This window comes from Bactrocera oleae, chromosome 2 (assembly GCF_042242935.1).
Source record: "Bactrocera oleae isolate idBacOlea1 chromosome 2, idBacOlea1, whole genome shotgun sequence".
Taxonomy (NCBI): domain Eukaryota; kingdom Metazoa; phylum Arthropoda; class Insecta; order Diptera; family Tephritidae; genus Bactrocera; species Bactrocera oleae.
The window spans coordinates 89,549,963-89,572,587 of NC_091536.1; the positions used below are offsets into that span (position 1 = coordinate 89,549,963).

The following is a 22,625-nucleotide window of genomic DNA, read 5'->3' on the forward strand; positions in this document are numbered from 1 at the left end:
CATTTCTTCTATTAGGAAATGATTTCCAAGTTTATAACAACGGATTATTCTAATATTGTTGTAATAATATGAAGAAGACATTTAAGCCAACTGTTTAGAAAAATAAATGTGTTGGTGGTCTTGATTTGTCTTGCCAAAGCACAGAATATATTAGGATTCAATAAAAAGGGTTACAAAAACTACGATAATCCATTGAGTAAAATATTAATACACTATATTAAAGTAAAAAGCCTGAAGAAAGTCAACAGAAATATTCGAATTCACTGCAGCCCACACATTTTGCATGCTCATGCCTGAGATTAGTTGCATTCAAAAGATCATTACCGCTGTTGAAGCAATTAAGATGATATGCAACTTTAGTTTCAACTCCTTCTCTAACTTAATTTTCATTACCACGACGCTGCTGCAACATGCAACGCCAAACGATAGCGGAACAATTAAGCCGACAATTATAAAAAAACAGCGCTAGGGGACAGTGAGGCCAATAACTTAGCTGCCCAACCGAAAGCATGAGTCCAACACTGATTTACAACACGGCATAGAACAGCACGACACCGCATAACACGGCCTGGCATGTACATCGCGCGTGAAAGTGTTCAATGGCAGTGACGTTAACAAAGTAATGGCAGTAAAAACGGTGGCGTCACCACACTGATGGCGGTCGCCGCAGTCAGAGGTTGTCAGCGCGATAGTCATTAACTGACACTACCGTAGTTTACATTTTTAATAGAAACCGACAAGAAGTCATTATTTTTTTGTGCATTTACGTTATGAATTTGAAATTTTCTCTCGCCTGAATGTAAGTTGGGCTGTCTGGCATTGAGAAATGTAAAAGAAGGGACAGTGTGGATAAAGTTGGCGACTGCTGTGCAAGTTGGGTGATGGGACTCCGGATAATTTGTTGTCAGGCGAAAGTGAGTCATTTCTGTTGGTGGTGAAACTTAGTAGTCCCTCGCCGCTCAAATAAGAATTTGTTGCGACAGATGCATTACGACGGTTTTACGAGGTCTATAATTAGAAGGGTCAACCTTTACGATGGCGCCAAGTGAAAAGTTCTTCTAAAGTTTTTTCCTTTAGCTATTGGAAAACTTAAATAAGGGGTATAATATCGAAAAACTAACTTGCAGTAATTAAATGTTGCCTACATTTAGGATTCAATTTCTGTTCATATGCCACGTAAGCCATATATTTGCTAAATTCGATAGTTTTTTTTATGTCAATCTGTTGGGAACTTTAGCCGTTGAATAAGACCACCGAAGTAAAACATTAACGACTAATCTAATTTCGACTACTCTGAGTAGATATTTGATGGCTCATAAACAGTAATAGTAAACTTTCTGGAGCCACAGTCTTAAGCTTCAATTTTCACTCACTAATCACCAATGGGTAACTTTGACTAAAATCGCCTAACTAAGAACGTACATAATGTTTTCATCTGATAAGATATGCCAAGGAATAAGAATGTGAGGCTTCCTCGTAAAATGTATGTGAATAAAGGAAAAAAGTAGAATAAAGGAACAAGAAAACGGCCAACCTGATGATGAATCTCACGTTTGGTGCAGCTCTTTGGACAAAGAACAACTTTTCCAATGCAACTAAGCTGTATCTCTCTATGAGAAACTTCAATCCCCACAAAATCCAATTTGAACACCATGCCACCAACTTAGAAATATTTACAACTTACAACACGCTGACAACCGCAACTTGATAACATTCTCATTACAATTATTTGCAACCGCTAACGATTTTGTATTTTAAAAGTTTGCGTCACACTCTTGGCACTTTGGAATGCCTTATTTATGCATTTGCAATATTCTTGTGTGTACGTGCAGATTATTTTGTCTGGCTGTAATGCGACTCACGCCACCATTTGGGGCAACAATAATTTCTGTGCTGGCAAAGCCGTTCGACTCGCTGGCGCACAATGTGTAATTTAATGCGCCACATTCGTTGCAACTGCAACGCATGGAGTTTGCTTTCATGTTCAGTAGTCCGCCACGTGTTTGCGATCGGGACATTGTTGTCGACGACGAGCAACGCATATTTATTGGCGCACCAAATGTCAATATCAACGCACAAACGGACAGCGAACCGAAGAAACCCATTCGATGTATTTATTACATGAACATTTGTGGTAAGTTCGCAAATACTTACATATACTAAGTTCTCGTGTAGGAGCAGTAAAAAGTCTGTACTATTCAAAACGAAACCAAATTATGTGTTTGTATACTTTTTGTGAACTTGAGGAACACAAAACTGGCTACTGGGTTTATTTACTTTTAGACTTTATGGATGTTGGTTGTTCCACCAACCAAGACCAGATAGAACAATTCTTAAGAAGTCCCGATGACTAGGTTAGATTTAAAATTTTCCTCTGGTGACATGCTGTAAGGCTTGGCTAATTTCAAAAATGTAGAAAAACCCTACTTCCGTAGGCGGAAGTAAAAATTTCATCTGACCATGATTTCGGGCTATTATCTGTCATTGGCATGCCTAAGCAAATTAGCAAGCTACACAAAAGCAACGTTGCTATATTTGAGAAGTAAAATTATTATGAGTCTTCCGCAATACTTTTACTTTGAAACGCAATATATTTTATATACAGAAGCTAAACGTTTTGCTTTTAATAGTAGAGAATATAATGAGACCTTTATACTCGTATTCCTGCTAGAACCTTCCATTAATTATAAAAAATTGCAGGCTAAGGTATGAAAATTTGTACTTCAAGAATTTTTAGAAAGTATCATAGCAAAAAAATGGATTTCCTAGAACACCAAAATCAGAGAGTTCAGTTAGGCCACCTTTTCTTCAAGTGATTTCCTCCTTAAAAACCAACTTATGACTAAGTCATTCGGGAAATGTGTGGGATCAACTGTAGCCACAATAGTCTAACGGTATTCTTGACATCAATATATTTTCAAAACTAGAATGAGGTATTAAACGCAATATGTATATTTTTGTTTTCCAATTTGCGGTTGAAGCACGCTTATCGAAGTCCTCTATTGGAAATCTCTGTACTTACCTATTTCATCTCCGAAACTAATGCGAAAGTGCTAGTTGCATGGTAAGTACTCGAACATAGCGAATGCAATAATGTAAATGAAAAGTGAAGTGGTATCAATTTCCCGCTGCAAACAATGTAAAAGCAAATACCTTCCAGTTTGTGGCGTTTGTTTAAATAGCCGGTGGCAATGTATGGCTGAGGGAGATGCCAAAGCCATTTTCACGTACCTAACTAAATGCAAAAGAGAAAATTTACAGTGTCTTTGTTGGTGCAGTAAATGGCAATCGCAGCGTTTATCGTTGATCACAATTGTTTTCGTTTGCAACAAATAACTATTACTGTGTGGCACCGATGATAGATCCATATGCAACAACATGTGCGTATATGCTAGCTTATGTAAACGTGTGTGTGTTGGCAAACCCTATAAAAGCAATTGTTAATTTAACCGCAATCACGCCAATATTTTTCATTTCATCGCCGATGGCTTATTGAATTTTCCATTGTAATGGTTAAAAGGAAGGCAGCAACACAGCAATAATATCAGCAATGGACAAATGAAATGCAACAATGTATATGTATTCGTGTGCATGTGTGTGTGTGCATATAACTAATCCATGTAATAAATTTGAAGACCTTCGCGCTGATGCGTTGCTTTGGCAGAAGATTTCTGCCTGCGAAGACTTTGTATACCTGTTGCATGCATTTGTTGTTGTTGTAGTTGCTTTTGCTATTTGCCGACATCTACTTGCAGCGCTCAACATTGGAATAACAATCAAATTTTTGTTTAAAAACGATTTCTCTTTGTTAATAAAAGCGGCCAACCGCAAAAGTTGATGTGGTAGACAAATGAAACAACAACTAAGAGCAAGTAAAAAAACTAGAGCCAGGACTGCGCACGGTGATTTAGTTAAATGAATTGCAATAGAGTTTTGAGGATTGTTAGAAAGAAAGAGTAAGTTTTCTATACCCTAGATTGGAAATGGCGGATCGTTTTGACATTCAATAAAGCTTACAAAAATAAAGTGGAAATACAATAAAATTGTTCAGTTGATAAAAATTTGAATGAAGTAAAGTAAAGTTCAAAAATGTAAATCCAGAATTTTAATGCTGAATCACTAATTTTGCTGTATAGATTGTTTATTTATGTTCGCGGCTCTTCATTCTCCATAATGATTTAACAGGTTCGCAACTTAGCTAGATATAGTGCCGAAATGTAGGCAATACATATTTCGGTTACTTTTTATAATGTTAAGAAATTTTCGTAGAATCATCATGTTCCGAAAAACAAAATGTTTATTATAGCTCTTTCCGATTTTTTTTAATTATCCGAAAAATATTTAGTTTTCCTTAAGCTTATATCACTGTTTAAGATTCGAAAGATATGAGTAGTTCCTGAAAAATATCTCTCTACACCGTATTCGGAGTCAGATATGGCTTAAAACCTATTGTTGAACAATGCGCCTGAATGTGGGCAATCTTTCGGGGAAAGGTACACATATAATGTGTCAGAAATATTTTAACAGGATTCTGAAAAAGAGACTACTAATTGCGTTGAAAATTATAAGACAAGAAATTTTATTGTAAAAAAGCCTTGATTTTTATTATTTATTTGGGCGGTGAAATGGTATTGTTTTGTAGACCTGGTTTATTGTGTTTTGGTTCTCGAAGCATTTAATGTTCATCTATATTAAGTTGGCGGCTTTGCTAAATATTTATTATTTGGACCTACTTCTCTATTCAATAAAACAATGAAGAATATATTTAAAAACAAGTTGGTCACCCCATTTTGCATCAAAATTTATATAAAAAAATTTTTAAGGCATAAATAGTTACAAATAATTGCATACAAATAATAACAACAAAACACTGTGATACGGTGCTATAAAAGCCACAGCTTTGAATTGCAGTTAAAGTAGCTGCAGGATATGACAGCACCAACTAGAGAGGCGCATCGCGAGGAAGAATAAGCGAGAAGAGCGAATTTTAATGAGTTTTATTTTTATTCGCTTTCATCTGCCATAGTGAAGTGGCAGGCGAATAAAAGTAAATTGATCTGCTTTTGCTATCGCAACACAATCGTAACAGCGAAACACAAAAATTAACAGCAACAAAAACAACGAATAGCAAGAACACTTTAATAATAGTGGCAGTAGTGGCACGCACCGTAATCTACAACATACGAGTCATACCTTGGACATACAACACTTGGCAACTTGCAACACGATATGTAGACGACAAGCAACACAAGAAGGGTGTCACGTAGATGAGTGCGTATGTAAGCATATATGAGTGTGTGTGTGCTTTCCTTTGAAAAAGTAATTGGTGGACGCCTTTGAATGGCGTCACGTGCAAGTTAGTGTGTACAGAATTGCTGCCACTTTTTGTTGTAGTGTAGCCAACAACTGGCAACGCATCATCATCATCAGCGTATATAAACATTTATGTTGCCATATTTTACCTCGCCTTTATGCGTTCGCCTTGTAAATGATTATTTTTGTACTTTTTGTTGTTGCATTGTACTTGTTGAAATAGCCACAAAGCAGATTCATTTATTGTGATTTAATATAGTGGCAAGGCGGTTGGCGCAGCTCAGCAATTCATTGAGCACAGCAACTTATGAAACGAACCAAGCAGAAGCTGTTGCTTTAGTTGTTGTTGTTGCCGGTGCAGCATGTTGCAAATTGTAAATGTGCGAAAAGTTCATTTGCCTGCATGAAATTGCTCCAGTTGAAATGGCTGCGTTGATTTTGTGCGATAACTTTTGTGCAAGACGCCTGTTTTTCGCTGTGGGACGACCAGGGCGTATACTCAACTTTTTTCCAATTACTAAAGACCTAAGTGCGGAGTAAAACTTTCGCTTCTAGAAAATTATACACCTTTTCCGATTATGGGTTTGATTATTGCTATTATGAAAAGTGTTGTTTGAGCACTTCTTGCCACTAAGTAAATTCCAAACGCTTGCAACATAGGTGCAACTTGTTCTGGCGTCCGTCCATTTGTGGTGTTAACGACCCACACATACGCTCTGCTACATTTATATGCCGCTTTGATTAATGTTGCTTGTTAGCCCTACAAAAAATGTGGCGTATATTTGCAAATATCTACAAGCGACTGAGCGATAAAGGCAAATAATTTGTAATAAAAGTAGCAACTCGCCATAAAACAAGCAAACGATTTATAAATATTTGAGCGCTAGCAAACAACAACAATGTGCAGTGAAATGTAAGCGCTAACTGCTGTGTCTAGCACATAAAGTGATGAAGAAAAATTATGGTAATTTTTATATATTACTAGGGGAGGGGCTCATCAGCGCGGACATGCCGGGCTGTGGCATGTAAAATTTTCGTTCTGCTGCTGGTGGGTAGAATTCGCTGGTAAATTTAATTAATTCTGAAAATCGAGAGATATAAATAAAAGTGAAGCAAATACTCGTACGATATCTATATTTAAGTATATATGACTTTCTCAGTGATAATGGCTGGCCTACAAAACTGATTTCAATCTTAGAAAAATGAGTGATATGCGTGCAAAAATTAAGTTAAAGATATGCAAATACAAAAAAGGTGTTTTATTAAGTAATTATTTGAAATAGAAGAAAATTTAAAAAAAGTGGCACATTTTAGAGATAAATGTTAAATAAATGATAGTGCAAAACAATTGCGCCAGATGGAGCTGCTTTTTAGGTAGCAAAAAGTTAGTTTAGTGATTTTTAATGTAGTAAGTAAGTAAATATTTCCTGAAAATTATCTGCAGAACTAATATACGAATTTGCAAAAATACAGCAATCATTACGATTCATGATTGATTTGCTGTATTTCTACATTATTCCTGTAAAGTTTTTTTTTGTATTGTATTGTGCCCCTTCCCTCTATTTATATTTCTATTAAGGCGAAAAAATATTTCATAATTTTCTACTTACAATCACCACGACTCTCTTCTATATCCAATATAATATTCGTTTGTCCCGTTTCAACTTCACACAGCTGTGATTTGCCCAAAATGCCAGAAATACGTTGGCAACTGAGCAACAATATTAAAAATAACGAGCGCACGATGCTTGCTGCTGCACTTCGGCGTATATTAAGTGGCGCTGACATTGTGTGGCTAAAATGCAAAAGAAAATAAAAAGAAAAAAATTATAAATAAATAATTTTAATATGCAATTTGGAAAAATTATGCTGAATATTAGAATATAACTTAATTGCAAATACTTATATGAAGATAATGATTATAAGAAGAAATTTAACAGATATATATAGTGGATTACATTCTATTAAATTTTGCGATCTGCAAGAAGAGGTAAATTGGATGTAAGCGGAGAAGCCGATCGAAGAGTTGTAGCTAGAAAAAGTTAAAGAAATATTTTTTTTGTTCTAAATATAAAATTCGAGTCCTTCAAAATATTATAGCTCCTATTATCATTAAATAGTCGGTCGATAAAATGTGTGTAAGTTACTTAAATTTCATGGCAACTTTCTGCTATTTTCTATTAGTTTAAAAATAAAACTGTGTTTTATTACTTTGCTTAGCTGATTTAGTAAGCATTTTTGAACGCAGCGCAAGGTTTGATATGTTAAGTATGAGCTAAGTTTATTTGTAGAAGAACAAGAGATAGAAAATGAAACTTAAAAGAACTATTTTGCTCATCCATATTATAGTCCGAAATAGGCGTTTCTAAATTGTAATAGCCTTGTATAAATATAGATTTTATAGAAAAGTGGAGTGGAGTGGAGTAGATCGAAAGGGTGATCAAGAACAAAAAATATTTGTGAAACTTCTTGAAGAAGTTTGTTTTTTTTTTCGTAGACATATCGAAATTTTCTACAAACTTTTTGAATCTAATACATTACATGATATTTGCTAAATAATTCAGAGCTTAGATTTTGACCTTATGCCGAAGAAATTACTCATATTTCCTGAATTTTTTTATAATTTATACACCATACACTTTATTACCGCAATTTTCATAATTAAAATACTTTTTTAAGAAATAAAATAATATTAAATATGACATGTAGAACAACTTAGTTATTTTGTGAGCAGGTTCACGTCATAAAAGTTTTTTTCTAGAAAATAAACAAAGAATATTAAGAAATATTTTTTTGTGGTTTCTGTGATTATTTTATGGTACATTTCTATGCACTTTCAAGGACAGCACATTCGCCACTTAACTATGTTTGAAAATTGTGTGAATTTTCAAGTACAAATCGATAAAGTAAGTTGCCATACATACTAACGTAATTTTAACTGGAACATGCAACAATGGTTAGTGCTTGAAAAATTGTTTTTTGTCTTTTGGGTTCATTTCAATGAAGTACTGAGTGAATAAGTGAATAAGAATAGAATTTGCACACTTACATACATATATAGGTGAATGCATAATACTGTAAACTAGTGCAAAAATAATTAAGAACATGTTGCATGAATTATTTACAACAATTTCGTAAATTATAAACCCTGTCACCAGCGATAAACGGTCTGTAACAAACAATAACATATACTTGGCGTGGACACCAACAACTAAAGCACTTCTAGCCTGTGCTAATGGGTTGGGTATGTAAATAAAGACATATTTATGGTGTATGTGCGTATGTATATAAACATGCCCAAAGTAAAATAATAAGAAAAAAATAAAAATAAAAAAATTAATTTATTTAAAGTTGGTTGTCGACAAGTTTTTTTATGCTTCTCATTAACCTTGAACCATTTCTATAGGCTTCATTCACTTCCAATTGGCGTTCAACGCAACATAAGTGAGCGCGCTTTTGTAGTTTGTTTTCAAAGCAAATATTTTTCAAACACCCTGTATTTAACATTTATTAACGGTAATTTTAAATTTTGCATGTGTTTACTATTTCAGAATGTTTTTTAATTTTATTTATTTTTTCTTGCTTTTATTATTATCCTTATTTTATTCTGTATTCTACCCCTCTACTTCTCTCCAACTTATTTTCCAGCGATTATTCAGCAAATCGTTATTGCCAGTGATTTTGCATTTGCATTTATGCAACTTCACCCATGAAACGGTGAATTCAAAGACAGTTTTTTGCGCTATTTCAACTGTTCGTAGTGTTGTTGCTGCTGTTGTGTTGCTAATCGTTAATGCCACTCAGCGCACATTGTAATGCCAACGCTGTTTTTGCTGTTTCTTTTTGTGTATTGTTGTTTTTGCATGCCTCTATCCTCTGCAAAAAGTTATTTGTATTCAAAGATATGCCACACCGAATATGGTCAAGAGTGGCAACCCATTTTGGGTACATAAATGCGATTGTGTTGCACAACCGGCGACTTATACAATGTTGGGGCAAAAACAATAGCAACAAAATATTAAAAAAACTGATAGTGGTATAAATTTAAGAATCTGTACGAGAGCAGCTAGAAATGTGTGTTAGTGTAGAATGGCTTCAACGTGTGGTCGGCTACTTGTGAAAAAAACTGGGGAAAACAGCGCGAACAGCTGCTGCAGCGGTTTTGGATGTCAGGGTCTCGGTGATATGGCCAATACTCATTATGTTAATGTCACCTTAGCCAAACAAACTGCTTTACATTTTGTAGTCAGTGACACACAAGAATTAATTTAAAAATTCCGGAGAGGTTATGATGTTAGAGAAAGGAGAGGGACTGAATGACCGATAAATGAGAACTTTTTCAACATTGGTCTGTTTGGAAATTTTTCTTGTTTAATATAATATAAATACTAACCTCAGAAAAATAATTTAAGTAATTACGCATAAAATGTCATTTTCGTAGCTTACGAAAGTTGAAAAACTATTGCCTACAATTATGGGTTTTGTTCAATATTTCTTCGGAGTTCATTAAAAAACTACACTCAACAAAATTTCTTTAATAGCGTTTTATGTTTTTCGAATTTTCATTAAATATTTGCAATAATTTTCAATGTAAGTCTATCATATCATTCCCTCATGGAAATTAAATTAAAACAGCCTAGTTGTAGGCAACGATATGTTACAGGTATGTACATATATAACTGAAATTCACTAAAATGCTTTATAGGGTGTGATGCTATGTAACATAACTGGTTTAATTAAGAGTGTTTCCAAGTAATCAATAATTTGCGCAAAACCAAATGTTTCATAATTTTAGAAAAGCTTCTTCCTAATAAATTATAGTATTTTACCCAAGACGCGTACTTAATCCAGCAAAAGTAGATATATCATATATAGGTATATGCATATATACTTACATAGTTAAAATAGCGTATTTGAAAAAAGCGATTTTTGGGAAACAAAACAAAAAATAATATATTAATTATTTAAAAATTTTAAGAGTATTATTGTTTTTTTTTAGAGGTGTGTATAATCTACCGAAATATGTAAAAAACAATCGCTTTGTTAAAAATTTCTTAGTAAGTGTGCCGCTTAAGCTCGTTCCAATAATAGTATATAACTAGCCAAACATTAAATTCTCGCTAGGGTTTTGAAAACTGATCTCAACTAATAAAAATTGTATTATACTTTGTAGTTGTCCGTTCTCCAGTTGTGAGAAAACAAAAAAGGCTAGAGCCGCTCTAAAAATAACAACTCCGATATTCTCATATTCATATATTTAAGGTAAGAGCGATAGAGAGTCTGATTTAACATTCCTATATTTCGTTGTTGAAATATTTCGATGTGGAAAGCTGTCGCAAAATTAAGTTTTGAACTTTTCGTGAACCTCCTACGTCTTTTGAAATAAAAAAATGTAAACTTTTATTTATTTGCCCAGAAATGACTCTTAATATTGGCTTAAGTTTTAAACTACACAAAAAGCCAATATGTGTCCGATCAATAAATCTGACAAGTCACAAGAGCTGCGTAAGAATAGGTGTATTTTCTTGTCTAATCCTATTTATATATATATATATATATGTAAGTGATCCTTAGTGGAGTAGTATCACTTTAGTACTTAAAGAAGTAAGCACCGTTAAACTGATTTTAAACTAGTCTTACAAGAATAGGTTCAGTGCTAGTACCTTTTGAATCATCAGCTAGTTACTTAAAAATAACTAGAAACATTTTAAATATATTCCACTGGTAGACGCGCTTCCTATCTTCTTATACACACTCAGACTCAAAGGTATAAATTAAGACCCTGTGCTTCATGAGTTCCTTACTTTGTGAGTATGTGGACATAAATCAGAAAGAAAAAGCAATACATTTCCAACCAACTGTAGTTATTCACAAAGCAAAGCACGCAGCCTACCGAAGTTACCACAAATACATTGTTGCTAGAGCGCGCATTTACCATGGCAATTACGGTATCTGCAGTAAAATCAAGCGCAAACAGCTGCAATGTTCGAGCAGAATCAGGGGAAGTACGAGGAGTACAAAATAAACAAGAACAACACATACAACACTAACAATAATTTAAGCCAGCGAAAGATAAGTTAGCGAGAGGCCGTTATTGGATAAGCTGTGGCAGCGCACGGCAGCAAATGCTACCAAATAAAAATAAATAAAAAAAACAACAATAAAACAAAACCAACACCAACTTAAAAGCTTACAAGCATGTGCAGCCAAAGTGGCACGAAACTGAAGGGCGCAAGACACAAAAATGCGGCATCCTGTCTTGGCCGACAGCAAAGTCGCCGAGCGTTAAAGAGGAGCTCACAAACGGCAATCATTGCCACTGTTTTGTTAACTGTTACTTCCTTGTATGTTTTTTTTTGGCTGCTTCCTTTTGACAGCGCTTCGCCCGTGCAACATAACAGTGCAATAGCGCACATAACGGCTCTCCAACGGCATCGTTGACTCCTGCATTGCCACTGCGACGTTCTAAGTGATGATGTTGTTGTTGTAGTGCCGGTGGCTTGACTGCTGTCTGCTGCACCTGACCAATCGACACTCACTCGTGCAGCCGAGCACGCCGTTGCCTGTTGCATGTACGGCCTGTCAGCCCGTCATCATCATCAGCGACAGCAACAACAGCAGCAGAAAGGAGAATGTGAAAGGAAGCGTTCGAAAGCGTGCTGAAGCTGTCTAGCGACAGCCAGAATATCGAAAAACGAAAAGAAAACAACAGAGTGAACCAAATTGGGCGCAGAGTGTGAACAACGCGCGGAAAGTTTCAACTGCTGCTGGTGCAGCGACATTCACCATCGGTGCTGGCGATGTGTGTCAGGCCGCATGCAACACGTAATGAGCAAACGAGGCAGCGCGATAAAGTTGCACTTAGATTGAAATCTTAGAATTGCAGATTTAATTTAATTTATGCCGTAAAATGCTTAGAAAGTATTAAATAGGCTGACTGTAAGCTTGTATATATGTATGTATATTAGGGATGTATATATATTAGGGAGTGAGTATACTTTTCATACAACTTTTTTCAATAGAATTTAGTCAGAATATTGTTTGTCTAATTGGCTTATAATTTCCGAGCAATTACAAAGCGATTACATTTTTTTTTTACTTAAATGAACTTAGTTAATGAAGTTAGTTAATTTAGTTAGACGCCCTAGTTCTTTAGTGTTAAGAAGTATAGGGTATCCTATTTTGCCACTTGATTAAATAGAAGCCATATAAATATTATTTGATCACCGTGGAATATTTTGGTTAAAACTGAGCAAAAATCTGAAATATAGAAGTAACCGGTTTGAGGTAGTCTGATTTGAGAGCAACTTATCATGATCTCCACTTTGAATTACTTTTCTCTGTAGTTTCTAAGTGAAGAAGGTACATAATAGTGACATGCAAGAGCCCAGATTTAGTGCCTTTATAGAATATGAAAACCAATTGTTGGAGACATATGTAAGTATTTCAGTTCCAGTGCCAGTTTAAATAACCCCCATAGTATACCTCTGAAGTTTAGAAGTAGAAAAGTTGGCTTTAAGTGGAATATTTCAAATGTTGTTATTGGAAAATTTCAGGTACTCTGCCGCGAATATCACCTGCTGAGTCACATTTCAACTCCTTTCCTATGGTGAACCTTTGTGGTTCATTTGTGATGTTCAAGTAGCATGAATTTTTTTGATTTGGCGGGAGAAAACATTCCACACATAATTCAGTCGATAGTTGAAATTGCTTGGATACTTAGTTCTAGTGACGTAACCAGAATTGTTTGTGAACGATTGAAAATGAGTTCGAATATCCTGTGTAACTTTATTACTTTTAATTTGAATATTCATTTTATCCATGCAATGGCGGCGCCTAAATTTATTTATCCTACAATTATGTAGAAACAATTCACAAACGCAGTATCCCTCATCAATAGGTGCTGCTTATCCACTTAACCACCACCAGATTTTATGATCAAAATTTGGTATGAAATCTCGCAATTTAATTTCCTAATTGTTGTGCTACTTCTGCTGTGCACCGTTGGCTTATGAAATGTTGTACTTAACACAGGTTGGCTTCACAGCAGCTTAACGCAAGCAAAGCCAAAGGCCAGCCACTTACCGTTCGAGAGCAATAAATAATATAGTTTGTATGTAAGTTTTTCTTGTTGTTGTTGTTGTTTACTCTTTTGTTAAGTTCTACAGTTTCAAGATTTTGGCTTGCAATTAAGCGTTGCGGCCTGTTAAAAATTATTTGACATTGAAGGAGAATAAATAAAATAAAATAAAGATGAAGTGGAAAGAAAGGTTGTGCTGCTTTATGTTAACATCAAAATAATAAGGTTAGGCAACTCGAGTGATCATTATTGCAGCAGCAACAAATACATCTAACAACAACAAAGAGCTCTACACCAGCATTAGCAATAATAATAATAAAGCGCAGCACTTCTGTTGCAACATTTTTTCGAAACACAAAAAATTCTGTAGAAAAAAAGAAAAGAAGGAAAAAACGATATAATGCAAGAACAGTAAGAAATTCAGTATAAACAACAACAACAACAACAAAAGTAATAAGAACAACGGGAAAAAGCTTCCAAGCCGCAGCGAGCGCATTCCTTGTAATTGAACCTTAACGAGAACAACTCAACTCAGTTTAACAACAACAACAACAAAAACGCGGCTTAGAGCCCAGCTCAGTGCGGTACACTGCATAACATTAAACTGAACTTTGAATAGAGCGAAAGAGTATCCATGCGGGCATTGGAGGCTGAAGCATTGTGGCAGCAGGAATGCAATCATAATATAACGGGCCAAAGTCAGAAGAGAACCACAAGGTATCAGGCGGACAGTGAGACGGGCAGTCAGCATCTTGCAACAACAACGCAACTGCCAGTAAATAGTGCAAGCAACGTGTAATAACAACAATAAAAAGGAGTTTCAAATGAAGAAAATTGCAAGCATCAAAAATACAAACCACAAGAACAACAACAACAACGAAATAAAAAATAAATTGTGTTTGGCAATGCAAACTCCACTCAGCGCCGTGCTACAGCTTCATAAGCGCGCATAGCGGATTGGCATGAGTTTAGCATTTTTGTACAACAACTGGCTGCCAACAGCAACACAGCCGCCACCGCCCCCCGCTAGAGGCGAGTAGCGCAATTTTTTGCTAGTTCTGCGTGTGCTTGTTGTTGTTGTGGTTGCTGTCATAATTTCTTGCCTCATGCCAATTACAATTCTCGCTGGTTGTTTTGTGTTTGTTGATCTGTATTTTTGTTGTTATGCATTGCTGTTGAGAGTCGCGCGCGTCAGCTGGCAGGCTGGTAGCTATTTGGCCACTGCCACTCAATGATGTTGTTGGCATCGACAATTCAACTACAAGCAAGATCATATTACTCCAGCTTGCGCTAAATTGGTTTGCTGCCTTGCAAAAGCCGCCATCTACTCTGCATATGCACAACAACACGTTGAGACGCACACACATACACATGCAAACTGCCAATCACTTGCATCACAAATTCCTCTTGACTTTTCTCAGGCGCATCGTCATTGCTGAGAGGAAATTCAAAATGTTGCGATCGCTAGAAGGTGCAAGCGACACAAATATATGCATACACGCACACACACACATACATATATGTATATATAAACACACCTGATTCTATTTGTTCTGTAAATTGTTAATTGTGTGAACTCGAGTTGCTGAACTACTTTCGCAAAATAACGGTAATTATCTTCGAATCGCTAATGAAGACCCACCGACCTAAATATTTGTCTAGCTGATGTGTGGAAAATTATGTTAGGAATTCACTGCATTTAATTAAATACATACACACATACATTGCTCAGCGCAGAAATCTGTGAAGTTCACAGACTTGTTTTCGTTGGTTCCACTGTACTTTGGTGTCATTAAATTAATTAGAGATAATGTTGGAACTCATGCACATAAATACTTTAATATATATAGAAATTACGTGCCAAGTTTTCTCCCGGGGTTAACTTCTAAGCTACTCTACCAATTTTAGTAAAATTTAGCACACTGTGTTCAGTTTCATCCAACTTAATAGGATACTTATATCTTAATTATGTTAACAAAGCAAAATTCATATATAAAAAAAATATACATATATACGTATTTCTAAACAACAGCAGTTTTTCAAAATTTAAAAAAAATTTAGATTTTTAGTAAAATGCTTAATGGAAAACTCATAATTTTTTGAATTTACAAATATTTGTTTGATACATTTTAAAATTAAAACTTCAAGTAGATTCGCTTGAATTCTTAAATCGGCTGTATTGAGTAATTTGTTCTAATATGTATACCTTATACATTTTTAGTTTACTTAATGCAGACAAGTTTTCATTTAGAGTATAATACATAATTTTAGAAATAAATGTCTTGATTCGAGTTTAATCTTGCGTAATGTTAGAGAAAAATAGATATTTTATTCGTTGAGTTTTTCCACAGAATAAAACTTCTTTATTTAAAAAAGCTAAAATAATATACAAACAACACTCGCTTTAAAACCAGTAAAATAATTGGTTCTGTTATTCTTTGGGTTTTCACTGAACTCATTTTAAATACTTTAAAAGTTGAAGTTGTTTTTCATTTATTAAAAAAAATTGTATTATATATTGTATTGTATTATATTATTAAAAAAAATATGTAAAAACAAGCATCCATTCAAATCTTTTTTCAAAATACAGTGTGAGCAAAAGTCCTCCACCTTCTCAATGGATCATAACACTACGCCTTATATGACAGTTGCTATATGGTATGATCAAAATCAGTTCATCAAAAATATAAACATTATTCGTTCGATTTCGGGCACTCATATTTTGTGTTGTATAAGCTTCACCGGCAATTGTTATACACCATTGAAGTAAGGAGAAAAAATAGATTATTTCATCATCTGTATATAAAATACGTCATCAATTGTCTACTTTTGTAAATTTTAATGATTTCAAATGAACTAATTATTTCAAGAGCCGTTTTTCATTGTAGTAGCTTTTCTTGCTAGTTGTGGTAAACGTAATAAAAATAATGGATAGTCTAACAGGCTGTAAACAGAACTATTTTTATGGGGTCTGTTGTGTTTACTAAATCCATCAAAATAGTTTCAAAGAATTAGATTACTTATAGTTACTATAAACTACATAGAAGCACATAGTTTAAGTTTTAAACTAAAATTTTATCAAATTTTGCTTATAAAACTAAATTTTTCATACAAATAACTTGTTATGTAGTTTGATGAGGCATTTACCTAACATCTCCATATTATTATTTAATCTTTTGTTAATTAACATTTTCGCTCATAATTTATTCAATCATTGGACGATTTGTACCGCATCAAAGAACCTTCGCCTAATATGCGAACGTAATTGCCACATAAATATTATGAAACATTTCGAACAGCACAACTAAATTTATGAAACAACAAATGTTCAAAACAAGTGCCTTCAGGCTGGAAAGATTACTTTGAAGCGACTAATTAAATTATAATTGAAATTTCAATTACACGCATTACCAGAAATACAATGAGGCATAAAGGTCCATCTTACTTGCGGCATACAACAACAGTGTGGCATATTCATTAACTACATAACTTAGTGTATTACAACAAACAACATTTGCGGTTCATTTGCAATGCTAGTGACAGCATTGTCAGCGCATTTGGGATGTTGAAGCCGTTAACCATTTATGGTAATTTATTAACTATTGTGCACATGTACTTAAGTGATTATGAACACACATACATGTAAACATTTTAATATATATGTACATGCCACATTTGTAGGTGGCGTGCTTGCAATTGAAAGTTGTTTTGTCGTCTGACTTGTGATAAACAGCTGAATGGCGGCAGTTGAAGGCCAATGTGACCTGCCACTAAAGCAACTTGTTCAACCAAAATGAGAAAACTTGCAAAAAATAATAAAATAAAACAGTTAAAACTTTAACTAAAAACCGGCATACAAAAGACTGAAGCGACAAACTCCATGGAAAAGAGTTCATTAAAATTTATTTTATTTTGCACTTTACAATTTTGCTGTTGCGCATGCGCATTAGGCATTTGCTGTCTTTGCTTAGAATTGTTGGTTTTGTTACATTTGATGCCCGATTGTCTGTGTCGAAGCTACCAAACGGTTAATTAATAGTAAATAGTTGCATTTACGGCGCTTCGATGTTACGACAAGCGAGCAGACCAATGAAAAAATGCGAACGCAACAAAAAATTTTGTGGCAAAGCCGCATCTCTGCCGGAAAACCGCATTGGAAAACAACTTTTTATATATATATTTTTTGGTTCGATTCATACGTTCGTGTCACCTAGTTTTGCTGCATGCATAAATAATCGCGAAGTCGCGCCTGTGCGGAGAAAAACAAGAAATCGCAAAATAAATTGAAATAAGCTTAGCTGACAACAACAATGCCCCCTAGCGAGTATTCAAAGTTGTCGTTAATGTGTAGCTAATGCCGTGAAATTTGATATTTAAGTGATGTCTGTAATGAAAGAAGACTTTAGACGCAAGGCAGAGGAGACGCTTAAGGGCTAACAAGAAATATTTTTTGAAAATAATGTAAGGACCGCACCCAGGTCTAATAACAGTAATCAGTGTGTTCTAACAGGACATCGTATGCTTCTTGATGTTAACTTTTGTAAGCTGAATTCTGACGTTGTGACATACCTCCAACAAGGAGGAGTTTTGGTGAAGAACCGTTCCATAGACAGTTTGAAGTATTCAAAGAACTTTTCAACTGTTTCTCTTTGTAGCAGTTCCAATCCAGACTTTATGCCGAATATTTCGAAACATCTTCTAGAGTATATTTAAGTAATATCAGTCCAGTTCTTTCAAAGCCTCACTATAACCGATGTAGAGATTTGATTTAATCGGTTTATTTTGGTCAAAATTAGCGCTGTTTATGAAAAAAGTTTGTCTGGACCTTTCCCTAAACCTCATATATAATACCTAATACTTTGACTTCCGATTTTTTGCTTGGCTTTTTTCTCACTTTCAACTTGTTTGGTATTCATTTTTATTTTTAATTCCAAAAAAAATTGAAACCCAAACCATAGTTCAACTCAAAACATTCTTTCATCTTGCATGCGCCGTAAATAACAACCAAAATCCAAACACAAAAACAAAATGCAACAGGTTAAAGTTCAAATCCACTGTCTTCCGATACCGCGTTCTTCGTTGTTGTATGTGTGTTCCCACTGCACAATTTTGTTCGTGCGATGCGTCGTTTTGATGCTGTTTACCTATTTTTTACCGAGTTCATGTCAAAAGCCGAAACGAGTGTGGCAACTACACGACAAGCAGTTGTATATTTCTGAAATCAAAACCGAAAAAAAATATTGTTTCTCATATTTTAATAGGGTTTCGGTATTTTCCACTAAGCAGATGCGCCAATCTGCATGCAGAGCTTCTACAACCAGCACTCCTTGGGCAATGGCGTTGTCACGCGGCAGCAAATGTTGCACATTAATTTAATTAAATGTTCGCATGCAACAGCGCTGCTGCAACCACTTCCAAGCCACTAATGCTATTTGCATTTACTCAACGTGTTGTTGTTCTTGCTGTTTTCGTTGTTTTTGTGTTTATGCTGTTGCCATCGCGTCACTCTTGTCAAGCCGTGCAGGTGCAGCAGCTGTCGAAATGAGCCTAACGGTGTTTGGCTAGTAATTTTTGGTTTTATTTCTGTCTGTTTGTATTATTCTGCTTGATGTTCTAGTTGCTGCTGACCAACAACAATATTGTCACTTGGCATAGTCTCGTCGTTGACCACCACTACATGCGCATGTCGCTCTGCCACATCCAATGACATTTGCTTGCAACACAAGTATGCGGCACTCGCAATAGCAGTCATTTTTCTTAATGAATGCGCGAATATCCAAACGGTTTTAGTGCCTCAGCAGATTGCTTGCTAGATATGGGTGTAAGTTACCCCCCCCCCCCCCAGTGTTAAACTTATGTGTTTGTAGGCATATTAATATATGTGTGTCTTTTAAAGAATCTCTTTGGTCTAAGCTGTTTCTTTTTGTTGTGTCGTTGCCAGTAAATTTGCGCGTTCTTTGTATTTGCATTTATTTTTGTATGAATATGGCAAAATACATAATTGCTCATTGGCTTCTAATATTACCTGAGGCTCTTGGTGGTGTGCGATTCAGTTAGATTGAGTTAAGTGGCACTTATGGTGATATATTTGATGATTTTGCTAAGAGAAGCCTAAGCTGTTATGCACGTATATATGTATGTGTGAACACTATAATGAATATTTTCAATATTTATATATTATATATATGAGAAGTAGTCTCTCGGACTTAAAGTATCGATTTGAAATTGCTAACTGTCCTTTTCTCCCATCGGTTAGATAACTTGACAACTTTTTTTCAGAATATTGAACAAGCAGCAATACTTTCAGTTGCTTAAGTAGCACTGTGACCTGTGTGAACTATCCTAGACAAAATTTAAAGTAGATGAAACAGCTGTTTAATCGATTGTAGAATAATATTGTGTCATTCGCGCTTGATATCTCATCTTCTATGGTGTTGAACCTTCGTTTGAATCGTTTTTGAACATTCGAACTAATGGAACGAGTCGAACTCGGTTATTTTCGTTATTTTTAAGACATCACTGATAGGTTGTTTAAATTTTTCAGAGCTTCTGTATAAAGTATATCGCGTGGTATATATTAGTTTTTAAAATAAATCGATGGTAATGGACCATAAATTTTTGAAATTATTTCGCTATAACGCCACCTAAGTCAAAATATTGGATATTTGTGGATATACTTTAAAAATTTAAAACTTTTCTGTTTTAAGTGCTTACTTATCTCGTTTCATTCAAATTCACTTATATTTCGATAGTTAAAAATTTACAATTTGTGTTCACGAAGTGAAATCTGTACTTTGAATTTGTAACCTAAAAATAGAAAGGAGTTTTTTAATTGGCGTAAAAATTGTAGATCGGGAAGTAACAACAACACCAAGAAAGTTGTATTCAATTTCAATTATCGCAAGCGTTTTCATTAACATTAAATTAAATAGTAAACGAAACGGTCCCACCGCTATCTATTACAGCCGCAACAGAAAACCGCAGAGAGCAAATGGTAAAAAGTGCTGAAAAAAGTAATTGGCTATTTAAAACAAATCAATTGGCAAAGTTAGACGAGCGGAAAAAATGTGTGTCAACACCAGCGGCTGTCATGCGAGCTGGTCAAATGAACAGACAATGAAACGCAAATAAAGCAAGTTACAAGTATATTGTAAATGACGTATGAACATATATACCTGTTAATTTTCATTGTATATTTAAAGCACTGAAACCATATGAGTAAAATATATCTGTATGTAAGTGCACTTAACAAATGTCTATCTCTATGTGAAATCGAATCTGTACATCTGTATGTTAAACGAAAAGCATACGAGTAAATGAAGGTGAAAGTGTGAAAAAGTGGCAAAAACTAACAAAGCGTAGCATATTACACACTTTCAACAATTTGCACGATTGTAAGCGTGGCCGCGAGTAATTATATTGCAATTCTGTAGAATGTTTTGCTATTTTCCATTTGTGGTTTAGCTGAATTGTTTTGAGTTTCTTTCAACATTTTTTTCTCTCTCATGTAATTATTTATAATTCTTCTTAAGTCTTCTTTTAGTTTACCTTTTTCTTAAATGTTTTCTTTATACGAGTATATGTGTCTAAGTAATTTTTTATTTAATGTATTTCTCTTTTCCTGTTCTTTCCTTTAAAGTTTTAAGTTTTTAGTTTTAAGTTTTAAGTTTTAAGTTTTCAGTTTTAAGACTGAAGTTTAAAGTTCTAGGTTTTAAGTTTTTAGTTTTTAGTTTTAAGTCTTAAGTTTTAAGTTTAAAGTTTTAAGTTTCAAGTTTTAAGACTTAAGTTTTAAGTTCTAGGTTTTAAGTTTTTAGTTTTAAGTTTCAAGTTTTAAGTTTTAAGACTTAAGTTTTAAGTTCTAAGTTTTTTGTTTTAAATAAAAATTAAAATTTTAATTATAGTTGTAATTTTAAATTTAATTTTAATTTTTATACAATATAAATTTTAATGTTAATTTAATTTTAATAATTTAATAATTTTAATATTAATTTTAATACTAATATTTTTCGTTAAATTTTAGTCATTTTTTAAATGTAAATTGTAATTAAAATATCAGTATTAACATAACTATATTTAAATTTATTTGTAATTACCACTAATAAAACAATACTTGTAAGCTTGGCCACTAGGCTAAAGCCCAAACCCCTCGTATCATTTTCGCATGCAAAATTCGGCACTAATTATAAAATTCACTTGTTCGAGCCAAGGCTTAGTGAGCTGGAGCCAACCTTGCAGATGATAAGCATCTTCAACATTTGCTCAAACAGCAATTACTGGCAAATGCAAAAGACAGAAGAATGTGTAGCAGCCTAAAAACGAGTGAGCACGTCGCAGTCCGAAACAAAAACTGCAGCAGTAAATAATGAACCGTCGCAGTGGCGCTGCCAGCAAACCGCAACGGCAAACGTTGCGCGCAGCCCGAAATGCCAATTTAAATTGACTGAAACTAAAATAATTGCCGAACTAAATCCAGCAGGGAATTGAGTTGTGGCGACAGTGTACGAGTTAGAAAGAGCTCCAGCAGCCACAGGAGAGCCGATCGCTATTACAAAATGCGGGAGAGGCAGTGTTTGGTGGCGCAGAGACAAGTCCAAAAATCTAACTCGAATTGGTTAGACAAAAGCAGAAACCAGCTATGATATAGGTACATGGCAGGCATAAGCGGATAAATATGTTGCTGTCACTAAATGCCACAGTGACTGTACAAGCAATAAAAGCAAAAACCACAGCGAAAAACGACAAATAATAAAGGGTAGCAGCAAAGCGCCTAAGCCACTCTGCCACTTTACAAAACCATTCGGCGCTTTTTCTGCATTTCCTCGTCTTTTTCTTGCTTCACTTGCTTGTGCATGCAGCAGCAACAACGACAACAACAAATATATTGAAAATGGAATAATAAAAAAGTTTCGCGCATAATTTATGCAAAATTGGCGAAAACGTAGCGGAAATCAGGTTAAACCGCGTTCAGCGTTAAGGTGGTGCATCGACAGCGGCACTACTAGTTGGATCGTGCAATCGATCAGGCGTTTGCGACGACAGGCTGGGCCAGCATGCTGTCAGACAAGTTAACAAATCTGGTCAATTGCGGTAAATGTAGCAGTTTTCATACTTAAGTACCGTTATCGTATGCAATAAATCTATTGGGATTTGGAAACAAAACACATAAAAAGAACGCTTTATCTGCACGCACATATACATATAACCACACATATATAGGCTTTGTTCAATGAGC

The 22,625-nt window shown here is 34.7% G+C and overlaps 1 protein-coding gene across 1 annotated transcript in view; it reads right to left on the minus strand.

Moving 5' to 3' along the window:
• LOC138855849 (cadherin-99C-like) overlaps positions 1-22,625 on the minus strand; it is a 115,784-nt gene that overhangs the window by 38,716 nt on the left and 54,443 nt on the right. The window contains exon 4 of the mRNA XM_070105963.1: positions 6,924-7,108. Coding sequence (XP_069962064.1) covers positions 6,924-7,101 — 178 coding nt within the window. The 5' untranslated portion in view covers positions 7,102-7,108. The remainder of the gene's footprint in view (positions 1-6,923; positions 7,109-22,625) is intronic.